Source organism: Lycorma delicatula, chromosome 3 (assembly GCF_047948215.1).
Source record: "Lycorma delicatula isolate Av1 chromosome 3, ASM4794821v1, whole genome shotgun sequence".
In the NCBI taxonomy this organism is placed as follows: domain Eukaryota; kingdom Metazoa; phylum Arthropoda; class Insecta; order Hemiptera; family Fulgoridae; genus Lycorma; species Lycorma delicatula.
Genome location: NC_134457.1, coordinates 68,327,394 through 68,340,250, shown reverse-complemented (window position 1 = coordinate 68,340,250; position 12,857 = coordinate 68,327,394). Strand labels below are relative to the sequence as shown.

The following is a 12,857-nucleotide window of genomic DNA, read 5'->3' as shown; positions in this document are numbered from 1 at the left end:
AGGGAAGCCACGCTCCAGGTCGCACGGGTTAACATACCCCGGCGGTGCGGCCACTACTATCAGTGGAAGTCCAAAAGCGAATCACAAACAATACCAATATAACCGTGGCACGATGCCAATGCGTCTCCCTCCAACCAATCCAATACCTAAGTCGGAACCCTAGCCACCCGGGATCCTACCACGATCGAGTACCTCGATTAAACTTCCTTTGCAGACTTACACACCACAAGAGCGCGAAGAAAACCAGCCACTATAGATCACTCCTCGCGGATCATCCAGTTAATACGGAGATTCAGAAAGGAATGTATTCTCTCAAGTTCCCTAATAGCTCGTGAACGGTCGACCTCGTTTTGTGGAAGACATCATCAGTCCCACAATCCGGGCATTGACTCGAATTCACCATACGAAACCTAGCCAAACTCGCCCAAAAGGCACCATGCCCGGAGAGAAACTGTGTGATATACAGATTGCGGGACACCCATCTAGTCGCACCTAAATCAGACAATATAGGAAATATACCATGCGTGTAGCGACCTGTGGGGGATTCATCCCACCTGACCTGCCAAGACGCAAAACCCCGGTCTTCAATCTCCTGCTTTCGTTCTGACGTCAGTAGGTTATGTACCTTGGAAATGTAGCGTTACTTAACCACTAACGCTACATAACCAGATACCAGATAGCGCTCATTATCCAAGATATCTATTGGTTTGACTCCGGCTATAACACAAACTGCCTCCCGCGAAACTGTTCTATAACCGCCAGCAAGAGGAGTCGCTGGACCCGCAGCAATATGTCCGTGCAATACCTAAAAGCCATGCGGTGAGCCCAGACAGGCGCAGCATACAGCATAATAGCTTCGCTGACACTTTGTAAAGGATTCGCATGGTTCGGTAATTCATTCCCAATTAAGATGAATGACTACGGATTCTATCAGCAGCCTTTTTTGCTACATACTGAAGATGTTTCTTAAACCGAAAATGCTCATCAAGGATAACACCCACGTATTTTTGAGTCGTAACGTACCGAATGGGGAGACCAGCCATCCGGATTCGTCGGGTAGCAGTCAATCGGTCCTTAAGCAACATCATTGTGGTTTTCTCTGAGCTGAAAATCATCTTATGTTGAAGACTCTACAGTCGAAGTGTGTCACAAGGATGAGCAGCTCGAAACTCTACCTCATTACGCGAATCCCCTTCAATCAGTAGCAGCGCGACGACACGACAACGACATGGCAACCTTAAACGCAACATCGAATCGAATTCTATGATCTAAAGAAGGGGACTCAGAACACTGCCTGAGGGCATCCTTTAGTTAAGGTCTTACGAACCTCCGAGCCGCCGTCATGCAAGGAAACCTGCCGTCATGCAGGGATGGCTGAAATAACTTGAGAGCACTTCTAGTTCATTTCGTGTACACTTACGCTTCTGCATCTGAAACAGGGTAGAAGGCCACCATAAGTTGTTAAATGCCCCGGATATGTCCATAAAAATCCCTATTACATATTTACATGGACTAGAGGAAGCTATACCCATCACCTTTAGTATGGCATCGTCAGTGCTCTTGCCCGGACGGAAACCATGGTTGTCATACTAATCAGCAAATGATCAGTGGCCAATCTAACATTAATACGCATATATAGGACCTTCTTAAAAACCTTGCCAATCACGGGCAAGAGCGTTAGTGGACGGTAGAAGAAATAACTGTAGGATCTTTGTCGCCACCTTTGAACAACACCAAGTCTCCACGCTTCCAACTCGCCGGAAAATGGCCTGCGAAGAGCAACCTATTATATATGCTAGTTAGAGAACCAAGGAATATTGGAAGCGCTTGAACAAGGAGCTCCACTGTGATATAATCACATCCGGGAGCCTTGTGCCGTGCCATACTGCAGATCACCTTGCGCACTTCCGCTTCAGTGATCTCAGAAAATTGCCAGTCGGTTTCGAAAACCGCGACTTCCCGCCTTACACGCCGGTGGTATGAAACCTCACCCACCATACTGTCATCTGGGAGCAAATCATTCAGCAAAATGTTAAGAACACGGTTCTTATCAATTAACACTCCCTCACGGGTTGACAAGGCTGACAAGAGGACATCTTTCTTGCGCTTATGTCCAAGAGCTCTATACACAACGCCCCAAGGGTCTCTATTCCCTTGCTCCTGAACGAAGGAGCGCCAGGAATTACACTTGGAGGACCTAATGCTATGAAAGTACCTAGCCCTCGCTCTGCGGTAATCTCCAGTTAGGGCCGCACGCCGATCGGGATCACTCTCTCGTTGCGCAGCCCTTCTGAGTCGGCTCACAGACTGCTTCATTGCTGTCAGATTCCGAGACCACCAACCAGATATACGTTCCCGGTCAGTGTCTTTAGGAATGGCGGCTTCAGCCGCCCCCACCACAGTGAAATTTTCTGTCAGGACATCTAATGACAGGCCGTCAAGGTCTCGAGAAAAAAATCTCCAGTCTGGACTCCAACAAAGAGAAGAATTTCGACCAGTCCACCCTCCTATATAGGAAGCGCCCCCAGTAAATAGGAAAGTGACTCTCATGACCATCGCGCAGCTCATCCGCTGTTTCAAAAAGTATAAACCGATAATCGCTAGAACAGTCGTCGACCACCGATCATTCAACGACCCTGCCAGGGGTGTCCCTACCAATGGTGATATCAATATTTGTACTTGAAAAGGCCCTTCATCCGTTAACCGTACCGATGTAAGTGGCCAACTGATCTGCAACATGAAAGACCTCAAAATTGTGCTGCGCGATGAAACTTTCAATTAGGCCATCGCCATGATCAGTGATTCCACTGTGCCAGAAAAGCGACTTCGCATTAACATTACACCAATAAGGATTGGACCATAACCCACAATACGGTGGATCCTATCGCATCTTGCTAGGTGTTTCTCAGTGAGATCCCTATATTGAAAGTATGAACTAACAACTGTAAGGTTCTGTCCCCGAATGGCAAGTCTGACCACAACATGTGCGCGTCAGAAACCTGCCATATAAAGACACTATCAAGCGACTTCCTGCATAGAATAGTAGACATACAGGTATGCCCTACACAAAACTTTTTCCAGGTGTGAAAGCCTGGCAGATCACCCCTAATTACGTATGGGTGCTGCAGAAGGGCAACATCAAGGCTCCGTCTCTATACAATCGCGCCTAACTCAATCTGAACTACATAAGCACCCTGGGCATTTTGTTGGCCGAACCTAACCATCTAAGGAATTAAAGTACAACACAACAGCCCTTACGTAACAGCCACACTCCGTACTAACAACTGGGTTTTCATGATTCTTGTGCAACCTCTTACAATTAGCACAGGCCGGAGCCTTGGACCTATGCGAACAATCGTCCCGCTTGTGGCCCTCCTCGCCACAATGGTCACACACCAAGGCAAACTTACAAAATTTAGCCCTGTGACCATATCTGCAGCAGTTGAAACATCTTTGGACATCCACTTACTCTTTTACTCGGCAGGACCCTAAATCGATAAATAGTCTGCCTGCAGATGTAAATTTTTGAAGGAGACCAAAACTTACCTCAAAGCTCCGTGATATTTCTGTGTATCACGCCTAGCCGTTTTAAAGACCAACCTGCAGTCGCCGGAAGGCGGCTTCATCCAAATTAGTGTTCTGTTCCCTAATGAGGGATAAGACATCTTCGTCGGTAAGGTTATGGTCAATATCATTGACTATAATACGGGGCCTACGCGTTCTCTTCGGGTCTATTTTCAAATTTAATCGCTTAACCGCCGTGGAGTCTCTAATTGCCTGAATGGTCTCTGTATCATCCACTACCACAACTAATACCTTGCCGATCTCTTTAATGTTTCTAATTTTAAGATCTTTCCGGTCACCACGAGGGGCAACCTGGAGGTCTTTCTTCAGCTGACTGCTGGACACAATCGAGCCCTCCGCCCTATTTACAAACGCAACCTCAGGTTTCTTTAGAGGACTGGCTGGTTCCATGTCTGCCCCATCACATCTATGCGGTTGCATCAGGGCCGGTCCGGTTTTTGAGCTACAGTTATTTTTTTAGGCCGTGAGGCAAGATTTTCGAAACCCTCGACGAGAGCTGTGAAAGCCGCTCGGAAGAATTCGAGTCGAGGCAATAATCTCCTGCTGGTAGCAGCACTAGTACACTTAGGATTTGCTAAGTAGAAAGGCAAGCCACCCAGTTCTGCCAAAACATCACGGACCAAAGGAGCAGAGCTGCCAGGCCTGCCACTGGCTTACAAAAACTCTTCAATAGATGGTTTCATACCCTCCCAGGTGGTCACCCCTATATCTACTTCTGAACCATCGTTGTCAGGACCAGTGTTCAAGGAGATCAAAGGATAAAGCTTCGGCCCCCTCCTCCGGCTAGGCTTCTTACCTACCTCACTAATATCTGTCATGGTCTGAGATGCCCTGACCTAACAGTACATGAACAAAATGCTCACTGTATTCCTTCTATTTAGAGATATTGGGCACCAGCTCACAAGTGTGATGACTACTTGCAGCAAGCCTTGGACAGCTGGAGACCTTCTGTATTCTCCTGTCACTCTTCACTACTGGATCAAATGTGTGAAATCAAAGATCAACACATAGTTACAGATTACAGTCCCTGCTCTAAAAGAGCACAAGCAGGATTAAGGGTAAAGGCCCCTTTGCTCATAACAGGGACTCGCGACTAGGAGTTGTTGCCACTCTTTTTACCGCAATGAGGTGGTGGGTGCTCGAACAAATCATGCGCACCAAATCCTCTGAATCCCCATGAAAAGGGTATGAATCGTCTTAACAGTAAGGGCACAGATAGCAAGATTAATTCTCAGATAGCAAGATTGTGAAATTGGGGAAGATACACACTCGACCGCCAGCTCAAAAATAGCACTGAAAAAGACTTTATACAACACAAACCTATTTGTGAAAAGAGGCCAGAGGTTATATTGCATATTCCCATTAAGGCTTTTTTGATATTCCCTTTATTTATTTGAAGTTTATATAACTTACTAACTTAATTTTTTTTTAAATTTTGAAGCCATATCTGCAGCTCATCTGGATGCAAAATGATTGTGAATAACCTGTGTTATTCATCATCTATATATATCTAGTACAGATTTTAATTTGGATTATTATTGCAAGTTTATATTTTTTAATTAGTACCATCGTTGACTGTCATGAAAACACAGGAAATTTATGATCATTATTTCTAATGTAATTTTGATTATAATTTTTCCTGGAATTATGGTTACTTCTTTGAATTTTATGTTAATTAATCATTCTCATTTACTCAGTATAAATTTCATTTTGCAGTGGCTTTTTGGTAACGGCACCAAAATATCTTCTCTCTGAATCAAAAGAGAAAATTTGTATTAGTATTCATAATAGAAGAAAACTTACTCCTGTAACTGTTAACCTTTTGGAATTGAATTCAGGCAATGTCATTGCATCAACAAGAGATTTTGTCAAAGGTTTGTGTAACAATTTTTCCTTATTTAATCCAATAATATTCAATTTTTTCATTTCATATCAGTTGCATTCTGCATTTGAGTGGACAACTATGCTTATTTATTACGTACTACCCCTGTTTTCCCCTACGATTGCTTGAAATTTTGACTCAGTTTTGTCTGAAATCTTGGTTTAACCCTCCCAAAGTGTTTCAAATACTCATTCATTAATTTTCTGTGTTGCTGTTGCTTTACACTTCTTAGAATAGACATTATTTATAACCAATCTTACTTTTGTCATTAGATTTCAAATCTCTTTTATTCTTTGACTCATAAGTTAGACAAAAAGGGTTGTATGAAATCACAAAATTTTCTTTTCCATTTGTCACCTATAAATATTATTTTCTGTTCTTTCCTCTACATCTTTCATGTATTGAAACAAACTAATCACAGCTGGAATTTTTTTTGTTAAATTTAAGTGTTAATAAAATATTTAAAATGCATGATGGATTTTTGAGATGAAAAAATAAATTCATATAGTGAAAAAATAATTTTTAATAAAATGACATGCATTTATAATGAAACTAATTGAGAAATGTACTGAAGAAAAGATGGTTATAAAAAATGTATGTTTTTACCAATTGATGCTATTGCAGTATTTTTCAACGAAATTCAAAGTAATTTAAAAAAAAAATAAATGGCAGAAAAACTCTACTATTTTATATATGTTTTCTGTTTGTGTCAAAGAGAAACATGCCAGTTGCTTACTTAATTATCATGTTATTTTATTCTGGTTAAGTTTACCACATTACTATGCTAGTAATTAAAAAAATCTCTACATATCCAGATTGTATTTAGTAAAACAACTGATACAATTATCAAAATACAATATCATTTTATGTAAAATTTATAATACTTTAAGCATAACTGAACCATTTAACATAGCTTTTTACTCATTTTTTTTACTCATAAAAAAAGCTTTAAACAGTCAAAAATGTTAAAATATTAGCGAGTGAAATGTTGATTGGTAAGAAGGTAGATGTGTGTATTATTGTCTGTGCTGTAACAATTATCTTACATTGTTGAGGTATCATATAAGATGACTTCCTCCTGTTCATAATCACAAACTTGTAAATGTTGCATATTTAACCTGTAAATTAATCTAGAGACTCATTTAATCATTAAGTTAATTGCAGTAACTACATTTAAAAAAAAAATGAAATAGCTAAAACCAGCTATTAAATGTTATAAAGTTGTTACAATCATATCATTAGATGTATTCCACTAACTTCATTCACATTTCCTGATTTTTGTCATGAGTTTCAATACAGTCTGAGCTTGCAGTATTCGTGTACACATTTTCTTTTATATCTATTTCCCTGATTATAAGCAAGAGAAATGAGTTTGCTGGTTGCATATTTAGAAGAAATAAGGTCAAAAAATTGTGGTTTAAATGTAGATTTTTCCAAATGAAGTGACATTGCATCTATTAAAGATAGCAAATAAAACAACTACTCTTTTCTGAGTACAATATCATAGACTCTGCAAGATGATATGAGGGATTGAAATGGAGCGCAGCTACATGAATTCTAAGAATAACATAAATGAAACATTTACGAACATATTCCAAAACTGAATATTATCTATAAGAAAATAATTTAAAAGATGTTATTATTTTCTCACTTTAGTGTGTATAGATTTAAAAGTTGGCCTTTTCTTGGTTTATATAGCATTTTTTCACATTGTTGGTACATTTTTACAATGTACCATACAATGTACATACATGTATATATGTATGCTTATCTTCTTCAGTCTTAATTTTTAATTAAAAATATTTTTACCTGAAAAAAAATTTATTTTACAAAATCCTAATATTTATTTCCTCTGAAAAACCATGCATAGAAAATATTATTTTTCATGAATTGCATTGTTTTGCATTTTTCAGCAGTCAGGTACTACATGTTTTAAGTTTTAGATGTCCTTCTTAACCCTTTTAGTATTGATAATGAATATAACATTGTTTACTTTTTTAAACCTGTGGATACAACTAACTCAGAACACAGCTAACTATTCAGGAAATATGAGAATCAGTGAAAAATTGTAAATCAGTCAGTAAATTTAGATTTTTGAGGATTCAGCTAATTTTTAACCCTCTGGGGATTGTCAGTCAAAATTTTTTACTGTTCTTAAAGATGCCTTAAAGATAACTATGTTAAATTTCAGCTAAATTAGGAATGAGTAAGTCACTGAAGGTTTTACTGTTTATATATATAATTTAATATCTAGCACTATACCATTGATCAATTAAATGTTTCCAGTAATACCACAGTGTAAATTGCAAATATTAAACAACTTTATCCAATTTTACCTTTTAGGAAGATATAAAGGAAAATCCATGTAATATTTTTTCATAGAATAATATCTGGGTAAACTTTTCACTTTGTTTTTTGTTTACACTTGTCTGCAGGAATTAGAAAAAATGTACATTTCCTGTTTCATTTTTAAAAAAATTGTTAAAACAAAAGTCCAATTTTTTTGATACTATTAACTTCTATAACTGTGGAAGTATTAAATAAATAAATGTAAAGATGATCAATTACAACATAATTTTTGATCCAGTAAGTTCATGTAAATGATATCCATAAAAATTGGGATTTTAACATACTAGTTGTTTTAAAGTTTAAAAACTTCAGTTTCCTATATTGTTAAGATATTGTATATAATGCATTGTTTTTCACAGAAGGGGACACACATTTGCTGCTTATTTTAATCTTTTTCAATTATTCTTATGGCTGTTGCAAGAGTAAAACAGTTGAGATGAAAGCACCATTAGTCAGAGTTGTTTTCTCTGCAAGTTGATGTTCAATTTACAGCCAGTAACTGTGATGAAGATTAAACCATTTTGGCTGATGTGCAACCGTTTTTTAGTTCAGTGGTAGAGATAACAAGAAATTATTTTACCTTTTACCTCACCTAGTTATCTGGTATGTCATGCCTGACATACCAGATGAGCACAAGAACCTGTTGTTCTTGTGCTCTTTTAGTGATCAGAGTGAAGCTTCTTCAGTGTTTCACAGTGCAGATGATATTGTAGTTCCAACTTATATTGACTATGCCATTTTTAGGATGATCAGAGCCTCATGTTAGATATTTACAACTATTTGGTTATGGCACTAAACATTTGCAACACTATAAACTATAAGCAATTCTATAACTATAAGCAACTATGGTTGTTTAAACTATAAGCAGTTGTATTTTGGTCATATGTTCTTTGAATGTAAAACATTAAAATTGTAAATACAGATGAATTAGTTTGTTATTTCAGTAGTAATAATACGGGATTTATTTAAATATTAGTTCTGTAGTATATAATTTTGATTAAATTTTTTGTTTTATAAAAAAAAGATTATTCTATACTTACTTTATTTTTTTTCATTGATGAAATTTTTCTCTTTTTTGAAGGTAATACAACTTGTCTATCATTACATATCCCATCAACAAATAATACAGATGGCAAACTTCAGGTACAGTTGCCATCGTATGAGGATAGTGATGTAAATGACATAAGTGAACAAAATGTTAAGATAAAACAAGATCCACTGGTTACAATTATAGCCATTGAAAAACCAGTTTATAGGCCTGGCGAAACTCTTAGATTTAGAATTTTTAGCTTAACACATAAATTAAAAGTTCATAAAGATCAGGTAAGAAACAAAGAATTTTATCAGAAATAAATTACAATAGATTTACATTCATTTATCAAAATGGAATCAAAAAGTGTCAGATTACCAGAATATTGGGTAATATGGAAGAGTGTTAGTATAAGAAAATTAGACTTGAATAGGGAACTAATTTTGACTAAAATATTGGTATAATTCTTCTGCTTGGTACCCTAATCAACATGAAAAAAATCCAAGGTGATCTGAGCTTTGCAGCTTGGCTGTAGGGGATAGTTGATTTGAATTGTTCAAGTAATGCTTTCATGCAATCTGCAAAGCATGACTTCATTTTAATGCAGAAGAATAACAGCCTTTGCAAGCATCCTCTGCCAATTGTTCTAATTTGACCAGTGAAGCTTCTTCAGTGTTTCACACTGCAGATGATATTGTAGTTCTAACTTATATGAATTTCAGAAAAATTTGCTTGATCTCAAACCTGCTGACACCTGTTATTATTTTTTTTGATTTGATAGTGCCTACTTAGATTTTTTTAATTGTTAAGTGAATGAGTGCTGATGCACTTATTCACTTAATTGCCTAAGAAACCACACAACCTTCAATAGGTTTATATGGTAGCACAGGATCCTTCTTTATGCAAAAATTTGTCATGTCATATTCTTACAGTTAGAAGTGATTATGACAGATTTCATATTTTATTGACCACTGCCTTAGTGGCACTAAAGAAAATGAATGGTAGGTAAATTTTAACAAGATCATGGATTACTACGGGCTGCTTGCCATGGTAATGGCTATCACAATTCAAGTTTGGAATAGCTTTCATATTATTATAAGTTCATGAATGTTAATACATCATATTTTTTGAAGTACCTCTCATCAGTTAATGAGAGCCTTTGTACAGTTCTCTCTATTTACTAGAAAAAAAAACAGTTTTGTGTATTTTTCATATTAGCTGTTGATTTTATTTTTTATAAAAAGCCTTAAAAATAAAATAAATTATTAAATATCAGGTTCTTGTTTGCCACCTGAAAGAAGGAAATACCAACTCTACAGTATTAGAATACCATCATCACCATAAATAAATTTTGATAAACAATTTGTTTTTACATAACAATAAATACTACTTTAAAAAAGTCTACCAATAGATTCACCTAATTCTAACCTCCTGGCTGAAACATTTTTACATTTACTTTAAATTGCTCATTTATTTCAGAATGAGAGACATACAATCAAAATACTACACTACACTTTTACATTGACAATTTTGCACTTTTGTGCACAGGAACGAAAGAAAATAAGCATGCATTCCTCACTAACAAATTACATGCCAACTTACAGTAGAACAAGAACATAATAAACCATTTGATTCCATTGACCTAGCTAAATCCAATACTTGCTTATGTGTAGAAAACCCATCTCAATCAACTCACTTATCTTTATGGGCTACATGCTTATGCTACATGGAATGTGCACTTCATAAAACAATGATCAGCTTTGTCACCTATGTTACATCATGTGATAAACACATACTTTTAAACAAAAAAATTTAATATAAAAATGTCTGAATAAAACAGTTCAATAGCTAACTACTCACACTTGTAGAGAATGTAGTATCGCATGTTTGCGGCTCGATCAGGATGCTGAGAGATTGACAATTGAAAATGCTTATATAATTACAATTTAATGGTTTAAAATCACAATTTAACGATTTAAAATCATAAGTAAAACAAGACAAATCAATAATAATAATAATAATAATAATAGTAATCGACAATAATAAAACAAAACATGAAATATAGTGATCACAACCATAATAATAATCAGAATAGTAACGATGACAACAGCATACAATAATAATGAATGTCAATAATAATAATAAACAGTTGTTACACACAAAACAGAATTTAAAGTAATCGTCAAGATTTATTCACAATAGATAAATAATAAAAAGCAGAATTCAGTCCCATTGACAAAAGACATTAGCACAACCACTAGTCTTGTATTAACAACAATAGTATAATAGATAAGACAAGTATAAAGTTCTTTCACTATAAATACCTTAGCTGTTCACAAACAAAACTACCCTAACAGTTTATGAATAAAATTTAGCTCATTATCTCTTTCACTTACAGTCTTACAGTAACATTTCTTGTTTTCATGTACTGGAATTACTTGTAACCTCACTGTTATTGCATTAAACCTAAACTAGAAGTTCGCTCCTTCATGACTTTGCTGAAAACTCTCCCTGACTGACATCTCACAGCTTGACATCATAATGTCTCGCTTAGACTGATTCACAGAACTGACTTTTAAATAGTCTTCTCTAGAGTATTTATACTCCTTTCTTCTTTACCTACTGAGTCAGACCCCAGTTGAGTGTAACAATTGATCGAGCCCTTTTGTTCCCGTGAAACTTCTACCCTGGTTCAGTAACTCTTCTCACGGAACAAACATTTGTTTAGGTGTGTCATTGGGCAGTATTACAAAAGACGATTGTTAAATGGACCTGTTACCTTTACTAAAAGGGTTCCTTTCAGCCTCTTTCTGGATCCCTTCCATTATTATATTTTCTACTACTTTCTTCTTAATTGGTAGCAATCCGTTACTCAGGTTCGTTATACCATTCTTGTTACACTATTATGTAAAGTAGAGAACAAAATTAGTCAGAAAAAATACATAATACTAATATACCACATGAACTGACAGTTTGTTGATTTTCATTTCCTGAAAGTATTTGTGAAATTACTAATATAAGTTTACAGTTCAGAAAGGTTATTGTTTTTATTGTTGTTATTATCGTTTTTTTAAATTATAAACCATACATAAGGTAATAATACAACAGACTAATAAAACACGCACACTGACAAACACAACATTATATACATATTTAATAAGAGTGATTACACTATACATTCCATCTGCTGATGGAAAATGCCATGCCTGACTGATTTTGATTTTTTATTATAACTTAGTTACTGTATTATTAATGCAAATATTAATAGTAATAATTAATTTTAAAAAAAGGAAAAAATTGCATCTGATCAGATGTTGAGAGTTGTCAAATTTAACTGTTTCAGGCTTTAAATGTAAAATAACAAGAAACATTACAATTTGAAATTTTTCAACTTATTTTGTCTGTGCAAACCACCAAATAATTTATGAACAGAATAATTTATACAAATACTTGAAAAATATGAGAAATTTCAAACTCTTTGTTGTATATGTTTATAATAAATTCTAATTCCTGAGTCCATAAAAGTTGTCTGTTCTCAATCCTTATTCAAACACAATTCTTTTCTTTTTATATTGTAAAATGAATAATTATTCATTAAAATATCGTAAGTTATAATTTAAAAATCAAGAAATGTGGATAAGAATCAAAAAATGTATCTTGTAAGTTCTATTTTATTGGCATTTCATTTACAAATATTGGTTGGTAATATTGTCAGTAAAACAAAAATGAAATAAACTGTTAAAATTATTTGTTTCTTAATTGGGTAATTATATTGAAAAATATAAAAGGAAACCTCACTTTCTCTGGTAAGTTTGACTTGATCAAATGTGGATGTTAATTCAGTTACAAGCATTGTCATTGTGATATTTATTAACACTCACACACACACACACCCACACACACACACACACACACACACACACACACCCACACACACACACACACACACACACACACACACACACACACACACACACACACACACACACACACACACTCTCAATCTCTCTC

The 12,857-nt window shown here is 35.6% G+C and overlaps 1 protein-coding gene across 1 annotated transcript in view; it reads left to right on the top strand.

Moving 5' to 3' along the window:
• LOC142321667 (murinoglobulin-1-like) overlaps positions 1–12,857 on the top strand; it is a 104,117-nt gene that overhangs the window by 5,793 nt on the left and 85,467 nt on the right. The window contains exons 2-3 of the mRNA XM_075359935.1: positions 5,302–5,459; positions 8,898–9,139. Coding sequence (XP_075216050.1) covers positions 5,302–5,459; positions 8,898–9,139 — 400 coding nt within the window. The remainder of the gene's footprint in view (positions 1–5,301; positions 5,460–8,897; positions 9,140–12,857) is intronic.